Source organism: Bidens hawaiensis, unplaced genomic scaffold (genome assembly GCF_021521415.1).
Source record: "Bidens hawaiensis isolate Kalapana, Puna unplaced genomic scaffold, B.hawaiensis_p1.1 tig00003356_1, whole genome shotgun sequence".
Taxonomy (NCBI): Eukaryota; Viridiplantae; Streptophyta; class Magnoliopsida; order Asterales; family Asteraceae; genus Bidens; species Bidens hawaiensis.
The window spans coordinates 1,315,944-1,336,785 of record NW_027491185.1 but is presented as its reverse complement, the minus strand read 5'-3'; the positions used below and the strand labels follow the sequence as shown (position 1 = coordinate 1,336,785).

At 32.7% G+C, this 20,842-nt stretch overlaps 2 protein-coding genes across 2 annotated transcripts; both read left to right on the top strand.

The window, feature by feature from the left end:
* The first annotated feature begins 12,979 nt into the window (after window positions 1-12,979).
* LOC143623211 (putative threonine aspartase) lies at window positions 12,980-15,500 on the top strand. The gene is made up of 9 exons (XM_077094168.1): window positions 12,980-13,117; window positions 13,765-13,815; window positions 13,901-14,021; window positions 14,115-14,199; window positions 14,287-14,368; window positions 14,489-14,925; window positions 14,998-15,118; window positions 15,206-15,310; window positions 15,397-15,500. Exons 1-9 carry the CDS (start codon window positions 12,980-12,982, stop codon window positions 15,484-15,486), a joined length of 1,230 nt encoding a protein of 409 aa, XP_076950283.1. The 3' UTR covers window positions 15,487-15,500.
* Window positions 15,501-16,240: 740 nt separating this feature from the next.
* On the top strand, window positions 16,241-17,111 carry LOC143623164 ((+)-neomenthol dehydrogenase-like). Its single transcript, XM_077094132.1, has 5 exons — window positions 16,241-16,284; window positions 16,366-16,612; window positions 16,701-16,769; window positions 16,837-17,013; window positions 17,106-17,111. Exons 1-5 carry the CDS (start codon window positions 16,241-16,243, stop codon window positions 17,109-17,111), a joined length of 543 nt encoding a protein of 180 aa, XP_076950247.1.
* The last annotated feature ends 3,731 nt before the right edge of the window (window positions 17,112-20,842 follow it).

Sequence of the window (20,842 nt, the reverse complement as noted above, 5' to 3'; positions counted from 1 at the left end):
TTATTATTTATTAAATCCAAAATTTGATACAAGTACACAAGTTCAAAGCAAATTACAATTTAATCCCAAATCAACAAAAATAGTCTTTTTTTTATTTTATCTTAAGGCATCTCTAAATGTTTCTAACCTTAGCTTCAAACCAAAGTATAACCTGCAATATGCGTAAAAACAGAAATATTTTGTCAATAATATGTTGAGTAATAAAATCACCAGTTTTCAACACTAAATACAATATAAGATAAAAGCTGCAAACCAATATCGTGAGTATTAACAATTAAATGAAAGCAAGTAATTGGTGTCGTTTGGTCATTGCCTAGAGAAACGGGCTTTGGCTACTAAGACAGCATGCTAGAATCAAGACATGCTAGAATCAATGATGAACCTCTCCAAATGCTAAAATTAAATAGACAAGAAAGTAAGCAATTAACAAATAAACATTTAATTGATCAACGACACAATAATTATGGTTTTCTAGTATGGATAATATGTTGTATGAAAAATAAATATAGATATACATAAAGTCCCCAAAAGTATTCGAAAACACTAAAATAGGGAGTGCTTACTCACCTTGACGATTAAGCGAGTAAACCGAGAGATAAAATAAACGATCAAGGTTATCGCGACAATAATTCTTATCCAAACAGATCTGAGACTTATACAAAATAAACTAGAGTAAAAAGTGAAAACATAGTCGCTGGATCAATCCAAACGGATGTATAATACTCAAGTTATGAGGTTTTCAGTAAATAAGCGAGCTGGTACTGTTTAAAATCCAAACTTCAAGTCGGGAGTCAGGTTCTGGCCAGTACACTCAAAATTTTATGGTGAATCAAAAAGTCTTTTGGATCGAAAGCTAATTCCGACAAGAATGATAGAAATTGATTAGTCACTTTGTTGACCAATTTGCCCTTAACGGGCCGGAGTCCAATTGACGGATCAAATCCCCTCAATCTCAAAAATTGTTTGAGGTTTATTGATCATTGGACAATAATGAACGAATTTACAGAAGACAACTTACCCCGGAAACGTTTAGAAGGATGAGAAATACTGAGTCAAGGGTCAAGAAACACCAAAGTCAACTGACCAGTTGCTTTTGAAGACGAAAACACTAGAACCGGAGGATGGCGACTAAAGGAAAATGCTGAAAAGTATAATTTCAGTAACATTTTAGGGTTTGGAGGTTTAGCTCATTTAAATAACCAGAGGTTCAACTTGTTGGACAAGAACGACTCGTTAAGGCGAACGAATATTGCATTTATGACGAAATCGGGTCCAATGATAACCGTAATCTCAATGAAAACTGTGGGAATGAACCTGACACTTCAACATCATATTACTTTGCTTGGAGCTCAATTTTCATGATTTAAGATCGATTAGGGAAAAATTTAGCATTAAACGATGATCGAAAACAAAACTAGTTTTTCAGGTGTTGGTTCGCATGGCGCTGAGGAACACATGGTTGTTCCTTCGCGCAGCACTAAGAATCAGTTTTACCAATTTCTTATTTTTGAAGGTTTTAATCTCTGAAGTTCCAAAAATTCTTTTTTTGTCATTCTAAGCTATTTTAAGAGTTTCTAAGGGCTATTTGACATAATTAAAAGTAATGAAAACATAAACTAAGTTAAACACAATTAATTATTAATCAATGCACAATTTTATTGATACAAAAGATCCGAATTAAATTCCCAAATCGGATAAACAAATACGTATACAAAAAAATCTGAATTGTTACACCTTAAACCATTCCTCTCTAGGGCCGCTCGCCACTCCTCAAGCCTCATGTTCAAATTTTGTTTCTCTCAGCCACTAACACAATATCGTCTGCAAACATCATACACACGGTATCGTCTCCAAAATTGACTACTGTAAAAAAAACGGGCTCAAAGCTGACCACTGATGAAGGCCTACCTCCACAGGGAAGAAGTCAGTATCCCCCACGGGCGAAAGGACGCTAGTTTAAATGAAAAAAAATGTTGAATGCAAATGGTTAAAAACCTTGTTTAATTGCAAGTGATTTAGCGGTTAAGATATAAGACTATTTGGAAATGTTAATGATTCTATTAAAATGTTATCTCTGAATCAACCTATTAACCTTTTGTCTGTTAAGCATCAAAATTATGCTGAACAAAAGTTTAACCATTTGTTCATTTACATGTGTTCATAATCCTTAGTCTGCCAGTCACGTACCACTTCCTTCACCATCACATCAGTGTATTCAACATTGACTTAGCACTTACTAGCTCAGAATCTCTTGATCATTCAAATTTTTTATTGATTAAACACTTGCTGGTAAAGATTGCCAAACAGCCCTAAAAAGTAAACGAAATTCGAATATCCTATCTTCGTTAATTTATGTTAAACACTAAAAAAAGTTGTAAACATCCAAAACATTGTCCTAAAAAGTTAATTATGACAACCCAAATATTCGATGGTTGGTAAGGGTGTGCGTGGTACGATTGGTGCGGTTTTGGACTAAAACCAAGCTGCAAACTAAAACTTAGGGTCTTTGGAATTTTGAAACCGTTCGGTTTTTATATCTTCGGTTTTTGTTATTTGAGCTTGAAAATTTTAGAATGAACAGATTCCAACCAAAAATAATGAATTTAAGTATGAATAATTTTGTTTATTGTTAACTAATAAACTATTATACATTTGACCGAAAGTTTTTTGTTACATATTCATTAAATTCTTATAAATTACTTAAAATTAACAATTAAAAAATAAAAATTTAGAAATTCGGTTTGATTCGGTTTTTATTACATGCAAAGCCAAATCTGAACCGTTTGTTCCGTTTTTACAAAATCATAAAACCAAACCGTCAGTTTTTATTTCAGTTTGATTTTTTCAATTTGTATTTTTCGGTTTTCTACACCCAAATAATGGTTGGGTCGCTTGATTGTGTTTTAACGCCTAAGTATCCTAGATATCCTTCCTGGGAGTTCTTCTGGCACGACTTTAACAGGACAAGAATATGTTTAAGCCTCGATGTACTTGTGAGCTATTATCGCTCGCCTTATAAATTCAAGACATGACAGAACCAATATACCCTAATTATAAGTGGCCTACATTTGGGGATATTAAATGATAAACACTTAAAACATTAAGGGGCAAAACTGACTACTTCTCACTTACGACCGCCGATTACCAGAAAACAAATGGTCGGTGAAGTTTTCGATGATCATACAAACGACAGATTCTTCGTGGCCGTACACATCAGAGCCGGTTATCACTCGCCAGTCAACGAGAAAGCTCTCCGATCTGCCATGAAAACCGCTTGCATCGCCGCCGCGCCTAATCTCCGAACATTATTTCTTTTATATATTTGTATGCTAGGTTAGTATTAGTATATGTGTAATATATGCAGCGGCAGAGTCACATGTAAGTGAGGGGTGTTCCCCGTCCCCTGTGAAAAAAATTTTTAGTGTTAATATACCGGAAAATTCCCGATCGACCCATGTAAGAATTTGACCCCAATCCCTGTGAAATTTTGAAGCCAAACCCTGTATAATTTCAAAACGACCCCCATGAGATTTTGAGACTAACCGTAATAAAAAATACAATGGAAATTTTATTATATAAACGTTATATAAACATTTTTTCCTATTAAACTAGACTTTAATATATATAAGTCCATTAGTTCAATATTCAATCCAATTTTTAAGCCCAAAACCCAACTCAAACCCTACTTAATTTTTAGTCCAACATCTGACTTGCTTGTTTCTTTGAATTGTTTGACTCCTTGTGATAATTTTTGGGCATTTACTATTCCAAAAATATTACGATTAGTCGAGTTGTACACATATGATTTTGATGAAAGTGATAAAAAAGACTCTCGGTTGAACTCGCGACGTACATCGATAATTTGAAAGGAGATAAACAATTTAAAAACTTGAATGGTTTAGCAAGTCTTGTTCAATTGATGGTTCAAACAAAGAAACACCATTCCTTTGCATTGGTGTATCGTTTATTAAAGTTAGCTCTCATATTACCCGTCGCAACCGCAACTGTTGAAAGATTCTTTTCGGTGATGAAGTATGTGAAGTCCGATTTGCTAATCGAATGAGTGATGGAAATTTAAGCGATAGTTGTATTTGTTACATTGAGAAAGACTTGTTTATCAATGTTAAAGTAGATGATGTAATGGTTATATTTCAAAAAATGAAAACTCGTAGAGAACAACTTTAATATATTGGTTATATAATATTTTGTTTGGTAATCCTTTTTTTTATATATGACCCGACCGGATTCGACCCGACCCGACCCGATTCAACCCGACAGTTGTATTAGTACCGACCATAAAAAATCCCGACCCCTGTGAGAAAATTTTCTGGATCCACCACTGAATATACGTGTTGAATAAAATATAAGGTACTCGGATAACACATTCAGTCAGTCGCCAAGAGACGTATTTAGAAAAATGAATTTTGACTTACAGTTACTCCCTCCGTCCTTTTGAATATGTCCTATTTTGAATTTTCAAAGTCTTTATTTATAAACTTTGACCTTATATAATTTTGTTTGCGTTAGATAACACTTGATGAAAGTTATATGATTTGAGTATGTTTTAAAAAATGTTTTTATCGGTATAATTTTTATCAAGTTTTATATAACACAAAAAGTATATAATTAAGGTCAAAATTTATAAATAAAGACTTTGAAAATTCAAAATAGGACATATTCAAATGGACGAAGGGAGTATAAGTTATGCTAAGTTAATTCTAAAAAGCTTTTATTTTTCAACCACTTAGAAAAAACAACTATGAACTAAGTGATATTGATATTTGGAGACTTAAATAGAGCTTTTGAGTAAAAGAAATAAGTTTATCTAGACAATTCTTATAAAAAAGTGAAGTTGTATCGGTTATGTCGATTTGATTATGATATTTGAAATTCTTTTATCAAAAATGAAAACTTTGACATGGTTGAATTCTCATTAGTATTTAAGGAAAATGAATTTCGAAATTTTTGCTTAAATTTGAAAATTAGACATAATTATATTTGTTAGATGGAAATTACAAATATGGTGATGACAAGGGCAAGAATCCTAGGTGGATACCATGGGAAGATGCCATTTAATCCGGTGGTTTCAAAACGTTTACTAAACCAGTTACTTTTGTGAATGAAACAACCGGTTTAGCTCAGTTTAAACCATAATGTTGATTTCAACAATTTTCTGAACATCCATAACTTTGGGTGAAAAATTTTCACAAGTTTATGTATTGTTACATTAGGGGGGGGGGGGGGGGGGGGGGGTAGTAGTTCATTTATGTTCATGTCAAAAACATCAACACTAACTCGCACACCCTTAAAATCGTGTAACCCGAACTGTTTAGCCCGTTTATCTAAACTTATCAAACATGTGGCAGATGATAACCTAATTTTAACGCGTTAATCAAGTTGATGGGTTATAAAAAATAGTAGGTTAAATGGGTTAGTTGATTGGGTTTTTTTTAACTAAACGGGCAATGTTGTAAAAGTAGGTTTACAAGGCCGAGTACTCGCTACAAGGTATGTCGCCGAGAAGAGTTACTTTAACTCCGCCTAGTTACTAAGAATCGATTAAAGGGGGTCAACCTCGGTCAGAATCGCATCTAGCCGGTGAATTTGAGCCGATTTTGACTTAAAAAAATAAAACATAATTCGTATTTCTATCATATTAAATAACAAATATCATTTTTTTTAATTAAGGGATATTGGTTTTTAATACTCATAACTTTCCCTAATTGGTAGATAACACTTCCAACTTTCGATTTGTCGCCTACCACTCCCAACTTTTACCATATTTTCTTATACCACTCCCCGTCTAAAGGAACACTAACCTCGTTAATGGTTTGGACTAAAAATGTCATTCAAAATAGCTGAGGGGGTAAAACAGAAATTTTATTTATATAAACACACACTCTCTATCTCTCTCTCTTTCTCTCTTCTACACTCTGCCGGAAATCAATCCAAGAACCCACCACCTCCACCTTCACTTTTGCCGGAAATCAAACGGCTGCCACCAGGTCTTATTGGAACCCACCACCTCCACCTTCACTTTCGCCGGAAATCAAGCGCTGCCACCATGCCTCATCGGAACCCTAACCCCAAACAAATCTGAGACGTGTTCTTGGATTGAGTTTACAAATCTGACAACGGCGGTGCTAGTTTCTAAAGGTGGATGCAGTGTTAGTGTTGGAGGGTGATGCTGACAGTGGGGAACCATCGTCCGGCTACATCAACAACCATCGCCGGAAAAGCAAAACGTCGTTCGGAAACATGATATAGAGTTACCGGCGACCCTAATTCAGGTTCGATTTGGTCCGATTAAGATGTGATTTGGTCCATCGCCTTTGATTTGATTATATTAAGGTGTGATTCAAGTTCAACTGATGTGTTAATTTGAGGTGCATTTCGTTATAGATGATGAGGGTGATGGTTACAGTGATGGTGTTGATAATGGTGGAGAGTGTTAGCGGTGGCGGTTATGGTGGTCGATGACGGTAAATTAAAAGTGGAGGTGGTGGGTTGTTGATGGTGGTGGTGGGATTGCGGAGAGAGAGAGAGAGGGTGTTTATATATATATATATATATATATATATATATATATATATATATATATAATTTCTGTTTTACCCCCTTAACTAATTTGAATGACATTTTTAGTCCAAAACATTAACGAGGTTAGTGTTCCTTTAGACGGGGAGTGGTATAAGAAAATATGGTAAAAGTTGGGAGTGGTAGGCGACAAATCGAAAGTTGGGAGTGTTATCTACCAATAAGGGAAAGTTGGGAGTATTAAAAACCAATATTCCTTTAATTAATGATTAGCAACTTTTAGAATAATTTATTATTTAAAAATATATTTCTCTTATTTATATTGATATTCACATATTTTGTTATAAATATTAGTAAACTTATGATATTTGAAATATATATAATATCCAAAAATTAATTTTCTTTATAATTACCATGTCCGAGTACTCTCTGAGTACTCCGAGTACACCCAACTCCCCAGTCGGGCACCTGAAATCCGCCTACCAACTTTTGCAACCTTGTAAACGGGTCAAACACAATGGTATACTGATCATTTAGTCATTTACTTATATATAACTAAATTTTTAATGTTTGTTAGTGTTAGGGAACATACGTTTTAGAATTAAGATAACAGTTGTGATTAAGTTAGACGTAGAAAAACCTGCGTTCGATCCTCACTTGTGTTACTCTGGGTGGATATTGACAATAAAGGATTTTAGCTAGGTCTTGTACAAGGTTGTCGGCTCGCATCCAAGCCCACCCAGGTTTTCGTCCCACTGTGTGTTACGCCAGAGAGTTCTGCTCTTGTGGCGGCACAATGACTTTCAAGTGACAACCAGCGGTATGGTTTCCCAGGGGAACGCCCAAGCCGAACTCTGAAGTCAGCGTGAGTCCAGTTATGACAACATGGTCTGACCAGAGTGAGACATCAATTCCGGGCTCTCTAACTTTAAAAAGTGCGATAGCCTAACTACAAAAATATCGTCATTATAAAGAAAAACTTTCAAAAACCTTGTACCACACAAAACCATCCATGTGATTGTATAGATAATAAAGAGGACCATCTAATAATAATAAACATAGACATGTTGTCAGTTTGCCATTTAGGGCTAGTTTGGCGAGTTTCTCAAGTGGGCTAACCACAACAAATTACAAATGTAGATATTTTACCACGTCGACACCATTAGAGTCAGAGATGGATGATTTTAATCAGTTTACTACATATACTTCTTTCACTATGGTAACTTCGTTCGCTATATTCCTTGTGTTGATAAGTGGATTGCCTTTGAGCAACAAGTTCGTGATATGGGTGCTCACGCTTGGAACCATGTTTACTATTTTGACTATGGTTTTGAATTTTTGGGCATCATCGAGTATTGTTGGGTCTGATGGAAATGTGGACACGACGAGTATATGGACTTGGTTGATTTTAATATTGGGTTGTGGAGTGATTGCGTTGATACATACCATCTATTTCGTAGTTTGGGTGGTGATGAAGTTGTTCAAGTGCAAGATGCCTGAGTCAGGCAACCAAGATGATGCGGGTGAAGTTTAATATTTGTTGTATAGTTATGATTTTCCTCGTCGGTGTATTTTATGTTTAGTATTCATTCGTACTGTAATTAATGTAATTTGTGTGTTTAATATTTGTATAATTCATGTATTTTGGTCTTTCAATATAGTTTTTTGTCTTTTTCTCGTCTAACCTGTCAACACCTAGCTGTCAAGCCACGTATAAAAATGATACATGCCATACATTAAAAAACGTAAAATAAAAGATAAATGTCATATGTGAAATGTAAACAAATATGAATGGGTCATCTAGTAAAATTTAAAAGTGAAGGAAAATTTATACGTATTAAACTAGTTTTTATCCCTCTGTATTTTGGAAGTTATTTTTGACATTATTCGTTTCTAATATTTATATATATTTTTTATTTTATTTTTTTTATTTTATTTATTGTAAGAAAATTAATTATATACCTAGGGTTTGATGATGAAATAGTCTCACAAATAAATGAGATGTTATAGTCGGCCCGATTTAAAAACTATTTAAGTTTGGTGAGACCCATGACACGTTTATTTTTTTTTACTATAAAATTGTTTCTTAATTATAAATAATATCTTTTTTTAAAATATTCCTATTTTATTGAATTTTCATATCCAATATTTGGTTTTTAATTTCATGAGATGTTATAACTCGTTTAAGAGTTATTTGGGTTTGGTGTGACCCATACCCGTCAATTCGGGTTAAATGTATAAGAAATTTCCATTTACAGATAAAGCAAGTGACTTGAGAGAATGTATGAAAGTTTCGTTTATATATACTAGTTTTTATCCACGTATTACGGGGACTGTTTTATATTATTTTTTATAATATTTATATATATTTTTGTATTTTAATTAATTTATTGTAAAAAAGTTAATAACATACTTAATGTTTGGTGCTGAAATAGTTTCACAAATAAATGAGATGTTACAACCCGGTTTAAAAGCTATCTGGTTTGGTGAGACCTATGACCCGCTTAAATTATTTTACAATAAAATTATTTTTTAATTATAAATAATATCTTTTTTAATTTTTAAAAACGGATATTAATTTTTAATATAACCTTATTTTATAATATTTTTAAATAAAATATTTGGTGAGATTAATTTTTAGTTTAATAATTTAATGAGATATTATAACCCGTTTAAAGGCTATCTGTGTTTAGTGAGACTCATACCCGTGAATTTGAGTCAAATGCATGAGAAGCCTCTATTTAGACATAAAACAATCTGATAGCTTGAGAAAATGTATGAAAACTATAGAGTTTTAATTTTCTTCATTTATATATATATTTAAGATTTAAGATAAAAAGGAACAAGACTCGAAGTTAAAGAACTTATGAACTAAGCTTTGCAGTTGTTAACTAATGAGTGTGTATGTGAGTGTCTGCCTAACGTTGATCTCATCTCAATATATAAAGAAAAGAAATTAACAAACTAACAACTAGGTCCTAATAATCTGCCACTTCTCCACTCTTCTTCCATCGTGCCAGAGAAGTCCAGTAGCGAAATAAGTGGTAGACTAAATCTAGGAGCCGTTGTGGTTATTAAACATCAGTCTTCATATGACAATCTTCCATCAATGGCAATATTGACTCAGGATCCTGGATCCAGACTCAGCTAGAGAATACTTCAGAATGATACTTGATCCAAGCTCGTCATCAAGAATAACATATCCTCAGCAATTAATTATTTGCGACTCAACAGTAACCGTCATTAGCGGTAGATTAATTGTGAATTCATTTTAATTTCTTGTCTATTTTTTTGTTAATTCAGTTCGTAATTGTACTTTGGAGACCTACTCCATCTCGAATTGAGACTTCAATTTTAGCGTCTATGATTTTAGAAATTTGTAATAGTAATCATTCATTCTTGTGAGTGATATTAGCATTCTACTATATGTTCTTTAAAAAAAAGAAGAAAGAATGCTTTTTTCATACGTTCAAAAAAAAGTGTATGGTTTCTATAAAACCCAATTTAAAACGGTGTATGAAACCATAAACTCAAGTTGAATGCGTCAGTTAACAACGTAGAGGTGAAAGAATAGTTCGTTTTGTGTCAGGTGACAATATAGAGGTGGTCAATGCGTTTGTTATGGTACAGTGAAGTTTTTTTTATAAAATTTGTGTAACAATATATCTTTTAAGAACAATAAAATGAACGTTTAAAACCCGTATGACCAAAAGTTTATGATATATCGGCAAACAATGACTGAAAAGATAATCGATAAATGAATTAGAAACCTTATATAAATGTGAGTAGTTCAATGGTTAAGAACATCTTTTAAATACAAAAGTAAACCAAATTTGAGTACCATTGTCTTCATTATTACTAGTTCCTTTAACTTCTTTTACTTCAATTAATCAAAATGATTCAACAATCACTTAACGTTATACCAATAGAACTTTGGTTCAACGATTCCACATGTATGTAATATGATACTTAACCAAGTGAATGATGCTTCGACTACCTTTGACGACAACTATATAGATTATGCCACGTGTGTTTTCATGCTAAAAGTACAACTTAGCTTTAGACTATCCGCACCACTATTCTTCTCGCATGTAAACCTATATAGCATCCCACATTAGTTTCTTACCCAAAAACAGTTTTACCTCGAATGCTACTATACTCATTCTTCCTACATGCAACCTACTTTTTATTATTTAATTATATGTGATGTGAGACAAAAACAAAAAAAATTAGAATGTTGCACGTAGCCAAGAACATACCAACCCAAATGCATCTATACCATTCAAAGCAAGACGTATTTATCTCACTAAGAGCGTGCTATTTACAAATATGCAACCCGTGCTACGCGTGATCTTGTGTTTTAAATATCTAAAAGAAAAACCTTAAACCCTGTCTATCTATAAATATTAAATCACCAAACCAACCCCTTAAAAGTATATTAATAATTATAAAAAATATTTTTATGAATATATATATATATTAACAAAAAAGAAAGAAATGAAAAATAAGTGGTATATATATATAGGGGAAAGTGAATACGGTGCTTTGAGACATGTAACATTACACGCAAAACCAATCAAAACTACGTAGTTTTGATTAAAAAACACTGTATTTAATTAAAATACATGCCCCTTTTAATAATCTTTATATAGTAATCTTTGATGTTTATGAATTTGTTTTTTCTTAACTTTTCCTCAAATTCTACCACAAAACATAACTTCAACTTTTGGATCAACTCGTACATAAGTGGCTTGCCGTTCTTGAATTATTTTGTTTTTCTTTTGAATTTTAGTTTATGTATATACAATGAGATTACATATAATAGTTCAATAACAAATAAATGAAAAACATATATTTATATAATAGAAAAACACAAAAAACATCATTTTGAAAACCTGCTAAACTTTTCACTCGTTAAGATCTTGGATTATTTTATTTTATTTTATTTTCTGTTTTAAGCTCTACATTTCACAATGATGCCATACATAATACTTAAATTATAAATAAATGGAAAACAAATATACCTAATAAAAAACATTAAAAAAAACCATCTTGAAAAACATGCAAAAACTTTTCGACATTGGAATTTTGGATGGATATACCTTCAAACAAATATTATAGTCTAAAGAGTTGATATTTTTTACCTTCTAAAGCACAAAAAAATGGTGGAACTGTAAGCTAATGTACGAATGTTTTGCAAATATGGAAAGGATTTTCTTAAATAGGAGATTTTAATTAAAACTATCTAGTTTTGATTGGTTTTACGTGTAAGTTTATACGACTCACAGCACCGTATTCACTTTCCCATATATATATATATATATCTCCAAAATACTATCCTAAAAATGTCAATGCCATAATTTGAGTATATAAAATAGTAAATACTTAAACACCAAGGGGCAAAACTAGACAGTTCTCTTTCATGCTTCACAAAGTATTCCATCGTCACTTCCACTTTGATGTTCGCCGATAATCCAAGATATAACGAAACCAATATACCCTAATCATAAGAATGTGTTTAAGCCTCGATGTACTAGTTATCACTTCTCTTATAAATCCAAGACATGACGAAACCTATACCCTAATTATAAATAAAATAAATTGGCTGAGCTTCGCGAACTAAAAAAAATCCAAAAGATAACTCTGTGACATAAAGGTGTAGGGATATCAAATGATAAATAGAGGTTCACAAAAAACCCGTACCCGGAATCGAACCCGGAAAAAATACGGGGAACCGGTTTTTTTATACCCGGGTATTCTATACCCGAAACCGGAACTGACCCTACCTGTAGGGTATGGATAGGGTATGCATTTTGAGCTCAATACCCGTACCCGGAACCGTACCCGATTTATACCCGTAAATACCCGGAACCGGTCATACCCTATACCCATACCCGGTTATACCCGACACCAATTTTCTAATACCTGAAATAATACATAAGTTTTTATAGTATACTTTTATGTTTAATTCACAACTTTTATGTTTAACTGTTTTAAAAATGCATATTATTAAGTTAATAATTTGTACTTAAGTGGATTTGCGGTTTTTGTAATATTGTTTAATTGTGTTTATAAATTACAAAACAAATTTAAATTTTAAACAAATTTAAAAATGTATAAAAAAATTACAAATTCAAAACCCGGTATTAATACCCAGTCGTACCTGAACACACGTCCGGTTCCAATACCCGGTTATACCCGAACCCGATCATACCCTACCCGGGTACATAGGGTTGAGTTTTTCTCCTCAATACCCTATCCGATTTTTCTCAATACCCGATTTTCCAATACTCGATCATACCCGAAACTGGTTCCATACCCGAACCGGGTATTAAAAAAAAAACCGATTTGTGCACTCTAATGATAAACACTTAAAACATTAAGGGGGCAAAACTGACTACTTGTCACAAACCATCGGAGTATTTTATTTACCGGAAAAGTAATGGCCGGCGAAGTTTCCGATGAGAGATTCTTCGTGGCCGTACACGTCGGAGACGGTTACCACTCTCCGGTCAACGACAAGGCTCTCCGATCCGCCATGAAAACCGCCTGCATCGCCGCCGCGTCTATTCTCCGAACGGTATATAGATAAACAATTGTTTATATATTATTTATTTGTATCTGTTTCATTTTGGCTCTGTGATCGTTTATATTGTAACTCTAAAATAAGAGTTAGGTTTTGTATGCGATTATTAAGTTTGTTAACTATTTGCTTTGTTAGGTTTGATCACAGAGGAATTGAATTTGTAAACTAGTCGGCTCGGCTCAGGTCGTTTCAAATAATGTCTTTTTAACTGGCTTTATTAGAGCGAGCCACGAGCTTTTTAACAACCCCTCGTTATTAGAAGATTCATAAGTTTCAGTGTTGTAAAAATCAGCCTAAATCGGACCTTGGTCGCAACCCGAGTTCTAGACTCGATTCATGAACTAATATATGTTTGAAAGTTTTTTCTCATTGATTTGTTTTTTGTTATGTTTACATTTAATTCTTTTTGTTTTAACTTTCAACTATACTATGTGAACTTTGATATGTAATTTTACAAAATTTTATATACACGCGCATAATTTTGAAATAAAGTACGAATAAAAATTCCAATCCGATTAATACCTATGAATTGTTAGTCGGTGACTCGGTTCCCACCGCCCAACTAACACCTAGCGATTTTTACAATAGTGACAAGATCTACTCTTTTATAAATGGTTTTCATGTTCTTTTCTTTGTTGTAGGGTTCTGGTGGATGTTTAGATGCTGTATCAGCAGCCATTGAGACCTTAGAGGTATGATTGTATTCATATTTTGAGTATTTGTATATGATTTTTTTTTGTAAAATGTAAAATTGAACTAGTGAATGTTGACCTGCAGAATGATCCATGCACAAATGCTGGTAGGGGGTCAAACTTAACAGAAGATGGTCATGTTGAATGTGATGCCAGTATCATGGATGGTAATTCAGGATCATTTGGAGCTGTTGGAGCAGTGCCAGGTATATCCCAAGTTATTATTTGGTTTGCTTATATATTGTGGTTTTTGTTCTCATATATATTTTTTACCTTTATTTGAAGCAAATGATTATCAGGTGTAAAAAATGCCATCAAGATTGCAGCTTTGTTAGTCAAGGAGCAGATGTTGGGTTCATCCCTGCTCGGTCGAATTCCTCCCATGTAAGCTTCCATTTCACTTTTGTGAGTTTGACTTTTTTAAGGTTTACAAATTAAGTTACTTTTTAGTTGTCGTGTCAATATTCTTAGGTTTTTGGCTGGTGAGGGTGCCCGTGCTTGGGCTAAGTCAAAGGGCATTGACTATCTAGGAACCATTGAAGACGCCGATAAGGTAGGCTCACCAGTGCCCCAATTGAAATTTTAATAAATTTTTCTCGGTTCTTGTTTTCACAGTTTTTTTTGTCTTTTCACATTTGAGCCCCTATATGTAACCATATTTTTCTGCTTATAGTGGCTTGTGACAAAAAAGGCAAAAGAACAATGGAAGAATTATAAAGCAATGCTTGATGATGCAAAATCTAGAACTTTATCAGGCGAACCATCATCTAGTTCTCAACAGATTGATAATAATCTTGCTATGGACAGTATTATGGATACTGTAGGAGTTATATGTATAGATAGAGAAGGGAATATAGCATCTGGAGCATCTAGTGGTGGCATCGCCCTAAAGGTCTTTATTTTTTTGAAATCTATATGTTTATATGAGCTCATTTGTTTGATCTGTATGTTTATAAAACTTCTTTTTAAATTGGGATTAGCAGCAACATATGGTTCGGGCTGTTGGGCCTCATCGGCAGCTCCTTTAAAAGTTGGTAGTTGTGTTAGTGGTGCTGGTGAATGCCTGATGAGAAAATTTGCTGCTCAAGAATGTTGTACTTCTTCATCACTGTATGTCTTTCATTTGTATTTATTTTTTTAATTTTTTTGTATACGAGTCAAATATGGTCAACTCTCGTGCAGATTGCAGGCTGGTCCAGGTGCGGCCTGCTCAAAAGTTCTTGAGTCTGTAATCGACAGTTGTCAACGTGATAGTGATGCAAGTGCTGGAATTCTGCTTGTGCAAGCCGAGGCTCCTTCAATTGTTAGCTTGCTATTCAAAGATTTATATAATTATTGTCATCGTATGATTTTTATAGTTATAACTAACTCGTTAGTTATTTATAATCAGGGTATTGGGTCATCACCGCAGCTGAAATCTGTTGAAATTGCTGCTGGCTACACTACCTTATCTTTTGGAATAGGGTATTTTGGTAATTCCATGGAGCAGCCAAAGGTATGAAACATTTTTGCTGCTTCTTTATAAATTTGAGTAAAAACCAAGCATGTTTATAAAAACTATTTTTTTTAAATTGCTTGCAGGCTTCTATTTTGAGGAATAAAAAACAGCATGATAGAACAGAGATATCCCAATTTGCAGCATTAGTTAACCTCAATTGCAAGTGTACATAGTTTAAGACTTGAATAAGTGTACAGTTTCTTAATTTATGCAAAATTATCATATATTTTCTTTTTAAATAATTATCGTTGTTTTAGAAAAATGTTAGGTTTGAAGATCCAGATTTTGATTATGACCGTGCGGCATTTCCAGCGACGTTAAAACAAAACAAAAGACATCGAGCCTCTTATGTTAAAGTTTGTGAAAACCGGTTTGATCGAAGGACAATCACAGCAGTAGCAGTACCTGTTTTCCCAGATTCTGCCATTTTTAGCTTCAACTTGTATTTAATTAATGAATTTTGTTCCTTATAGAACAACTGGATTGTTAGCATATACACAGTTAGACTTTCTTTTGATTTTAAAATGTATGTCATATTCTCAAAATGTTTTTTATTTTCATTTGATAAATTAACATTTTATATACACTAGTAGTTTTTGTTTTATCTCTAATTAGTTCACAATATAAAATGTAAGATGACCCCAAATCAATGTCAATGATGTTTTAATGCAAAGAGTAAAAAGACATACTGTTAACATCAAGTTAGTATATTATATGTGCACATCTTAAAATAACTTTTATCTTTTGTTTTATTAAACACCAGCCAAGATCTCTTGTGAGTCAGATGTGACACAATGTCTTGGTTAAGTAAAACAATAAAAAATAATCATTTAAAAAAACAAAATACTTCCAAAAACTATTGTCATGATTCATTTGTAAGTCCAAGATATATATGTTCTCATTAACTTAATCACCCATCACTCCAGAATGGCCATCAAAGAAGAAGACTCAAAATTTCTTGCAGCACAAAGGTAATTTGATCCAAACTCATACTCTACTTTTAATCAAATAAAAACAAATGATAATGTTTTATTTTTTTCTTGTGTTTATAGGTATGCGATAGTTACTGGATCGAACCAAGGGATAGGCTTAGCGATATGCAAACAGTTGGCTTCAAAAGGTATTCATGTTGTGTTAACCGCTCGAGACGAGGAAAAGGGCAAAACCGCGATGAAAACTCTTGAAGGCTGTTCTTTTTTTAAGAACCTGTTTTTTCATCAACTTGATATGTTGGATCCATCTAGCATCTCTTCTCTTGTTGACTTTGTGAAATCCAAATATGGGAAGCTTGATATATGGGTATGATATGTATATTATGTTTATGTACCATACTACTATAGTTAACAAATATTTTTTTATATATAAACTGATGTAAAACTATTCATAGGTGAATAATGCTGCAATTTTGGGAGTGAGTATTGACACTAATGCATTAGAAGCCTTTACAAATGATGAGGTAAATTTCTAAACAGGATAAGACGACATGGGATGCGTCTAAAGTATCGCAAATATGATTATTGCAGGATTCGGGATATATCAAATGGGGAGAAATTTCTACACAACCATATAATATAGGAGAAGACTGCATTCAAACAAATTATTACGGAGCAAAGAGGATGACCGAAGCGTTCATGCCTCTTCTCTCATTATCCGATTCTCCAAGAATCGTCAATGTTTCATCAAGTTCCGGAAAATTACAGGTTAAAAACAAAAATTTACTTTTTTGTTTTTAGTGTCATAAAATCAACATATTTTTGATATGACAACTTGACAAGCGTGTTAACTTCGACAGTTGTAACCAACGAGTGGGCTTGTAACATCTTGAACGATACAAAATCTCTAAGCGAAGATCGAATCGACGAGATCCTTGATGTTTTTCTTAAGGATTTTAAAGAGGGTTGTTTAGAAACAAAGTGGCCGTCTTTTTTATCTGCATATACGCTATCAAAAGCAGCGATGAATGCCTACACAAGATTGTTAGCAAAGAAGCATCCAAATTTTATCGTAACTTGTGTTTGCCCGGGGCATGTGAAATCAAATTTAAGTTTGTTTACCGGAAAGTTGAGTGTTTAAGAGGGTGCTCACAGTGTTGTCAGGCTTGCATTACTATCAGTTGATCATGGGCAACAACATTCTGGTCTTTTCTTTTTCAGGGATGAAGTGTCATCTTTTTGATGAAGTTGAATATGTCAAAGTATATGTTCATATGCTGTTTGTCATGTTATATGCTTTTCTATTTTACTATGGTACTTTTACGCTACTCCTTTTGTTATTGGTATACCTATTTCTATAGTTTCAGTTTTGTATGTTTGTATGCTATATCCACATGGATAGAGGTAATGTTTGCCTACATTTTATGTCATGGACTGAAACCATTGCAAGGTATGAGACTTGTCCCACATCGGTTGTATGGGCAACTGATGTGGGTTTATCAGACTAGTCTTTTGGGTTGAGTTCTTCTGTTTGACTTGTAACATTTTATCGATCCCCCCGACCATTTGCTATTTTTAAGATCTGGGTATAGTTGTTTGTGATACATACGCAACTATACGTGACTCAATTAAGAATCCAACCTAGTTCGGCTGAGTTATCTCGCTACCTATTCACGCCGTAGATTTAAATATAAGAGGAGTATTGGAGCAGTAAGATTAGTAACTGTTTTGATAAAAACTCTGTTAAGGATCCAGTAACCAAATCTGTTGTGTGAGGTTTAGTACTAAGGTAACAAAAGTGAATATATGAACGAATTATGGATGAACACCAAGATTTGTTGCGAGGAAAAACCCTTTAATCTTATTCGGATTAAAGGAAAAAAACCCCGGGTGATGACAATTTGTCTATCACCAATTTATTAATGTCAAAAAGGGTTACAATTGGTGGAGCAGAAGATCAACGATTACAAATAATGCTAAGTGTGTGTGTGATTATAGAGAACTTATGAGCTAAGCTTTGCAGTTGTTAACTAATGAGTGTGTATGTGAGTGTCTGCCTAACGTTGATCTCATCTCAATATATAAAGAAAAGAAATTAACAAACTAACAACTAGGTCCTAATAATCCGCCACTTCTCCACTCTTCTTCCATCGTGCCAGAGAAGTCCAGTAGCGAAATAAGTGGTAGACTAAATCTAGGAGCCGTTGTGGTTATTAAACATCAGTCTTCATATGACAATCTTCCATCAATGGCAATATTGACTCAGGATCCTGGATCCAGACTCAGCTAGAGAATACTTCAGAATGATACTTGATCCAAGCTCGTCATCAAGAATAACATATCCTCAGCAATTAATTATTTGTGACTCAATAGTAACCGTCATTAGCGGTAGATTAATTGTGAATTCATTTTAATTTCTTGTCTATTTTTTTGTTAATTCAATTCGTAATTGTACTTTGGAGACCTACTCCATCTCGAATTGAGACTTCAATTTTAGCAACCGCATCTTTTGTTTTGAGTCTAAATCTTAGATCCTAACAATTGGTTCCATTGCGGGGATACATGGCGCCAACTACCCGGATCATACATGAAGGAGGCGTTTTGATTTTGGTCAGGTGGCAGTTCAATTTGTTGTAAATAAGCGTACTTGATGAAAAACCAAAACAATGGTTGAACACCGTGATGATGAAATTGATTCTAACAACTTTTATTAAATCTTGGATCACTATTAGATTAAATTAATTCGGATCCAAGACCTTATAACCAAGTAGAGCCCAAGGTTTATGCAAAACTAGGGCATAGAGCCGCGTAACACGCGGGTAGAACAACATGTCGCTAAACATAATCAAGTTAAACATCAATTTAAATAAACATAATACTTCTTCAACGATTCGTACCAAAACGTTATAGATTTACATTGTCTTTATATTAAAACTTCAAAATTACAATAATTTAAACCGAACAACCAAAACACATCAAAAAAATAACTAATAATGTTCATTGATATTAAACCATCATGAACATCATCAAAAAAATATACCAAAAGAAAATCCATTTTCCTAAGACACCTGAAAATTTATACAAAACAATAGCAGATTAAATAAAATATAAACCTAACATAACAACAGGTTTAATAATTACTAACATAAATAACAAAATCAATATTGACAACCATAAAATTTCATAAATAACATATTAGAGAAAACAAATATTTAACATTAAGATGGCCTAACAAAAATATTAAAGAGTAAGATTGTCTACATAAAACGCTAATAGTTACACAAACTTGTCTATATTAGCAAAGTCATGAAAATGTTTAAATCGTATTATCCTAGCATGATATTCAAAATTTTCCGTCCAAAAACAAAAACATTTTGCTTTAGAACCTGAAAAACAAAACAAACCATGCAACCTGATTAAGTATTAAACTAAAATTAAGTATAAACTAAAATGTTAACGTATGTCATAATGAGTTTATATTAACATTAATATCCAGAGAATTATGTAAAACTATAAACAAAATGTGTGAATGTAACAATTACCATATAAATATAGACAATCATAAAATTTCACAAGAAAACATGTTAGAAAATCATAAATTTTGACATAATTATATAACAACAATCTTAAAATTCAAATGTAACAAAGTGGTCATCAAAATCATAATATTTTTTCACTGTCATATTAACAAACACACATATTAAACATAAGTTAGGATAATATCCGTGTTACACACAGTGGAACATATTTAAAAACATAATATATATGTAACATCATATAAATTAAATGAAATGCAAATGTTGTACTTATAAATAAATGATTATTTTACTTGAATTATAAGATACCATAACTTTTTTGAATCAAATACAAAAACATACAAAGACTAACAAAGATAAATGAAAAGTTAAAATATTTTACAACTTGCAGCACGAGTCCATGGTTTCAAATCCATTTTATAACTTGAGCCCGTGTTACACACGGTTGAAAATATAAAAACAATAACATAAGAACTTGTAAAAAAAATATACTTATTATTTTCAAACGCGGGTCATAGTTCCAAATCCATAATACCAGCTAGTATTTGAACTAACAATATACCACAATATATTTATAATCTAATAATACAAAAGAACAATATGGTACCAAACTACGAATTAAAAGTAAACTATAACTCACAACCTCCATCTCCTTGATGCAATATGAAATTTGAAATGAATGATCAACTTTGTATTGTGGGTTTCTTGAACTTGCTTAGCTGCAAAATTCGAATTCTTTCTAAAAAAGGTCAGATTGAAAAAAAAATATATATAGTTAGTACATTACCATCTTGAAAAAAAAATCCACTTTTGAATTAAATAACCTAATGAGTGACCCGTGTAACACATGGCTTTAATTTAGTAAACATAAAATATACATATATGTTTTGAATTTAAATGATTAATTTATTCAAATTCAGCTTTTTAAAATATAGTCAAAGTCCAACTGTGTAAATCAATATGTAAAGTGATAAGAACAATGAGAACAAATGTATAAATAGAAATGAGAATAAATTATTATTATTATTATTATTAAAATTATAATAATGTACACATTTACC

What these genes read in the sequence shown, in the direction of transcription:
- LOC143623164 (XM_077094132.1), top strand. Translation starts at nt 16,241, where the DNA reads ATGGCCATCAAAGAAGAAGACTCAAAATTTCTTGCAGCACAAAG. An exon ending in AAATTTCTTGCAGCACAAAG is followed by an intron (nt 16,285 to 16,365) that starts GTAATTTGATCC and finishes TTGTGTTTATAG; the next exon opens with GTATGCGATAGTTACTGGAT. An exon ending in ATGGGAAGCTTGATATATGG is followed by an intron (nt 16,613 to 16,700) that starts GTATGATATGTA and finishes AACTATTCATAG; the next exon opens with GTGAATAATGCTGCAATTTT.
- LOC143623211 (XM_077094168.1), top strand. Translation starts at nt 12,980, where the DNA reads ATGGCCGGCGAAGTTTCCGATGAGAGATTCTTCGTGGCCGTACACGTC. An exon ending in CCGCGTCTATTCTCCGAACG is followed by an intron (nt 13,118 to 13,764) that starts GTATATAGATAA and finishes TCTTTGTTGTAG; the next exon opens with GGTTCTGGTGGATGTTTAGA. An exon ending in TGTTGTACTTCTTCATCACT is followed by an intron (nt 14,926 to 14,997) that starts GTATGTCTTTCA and finishes ACTCTCGTGCAG; the next exon opens with ATTGCAGGCTGGTCCAGGTG.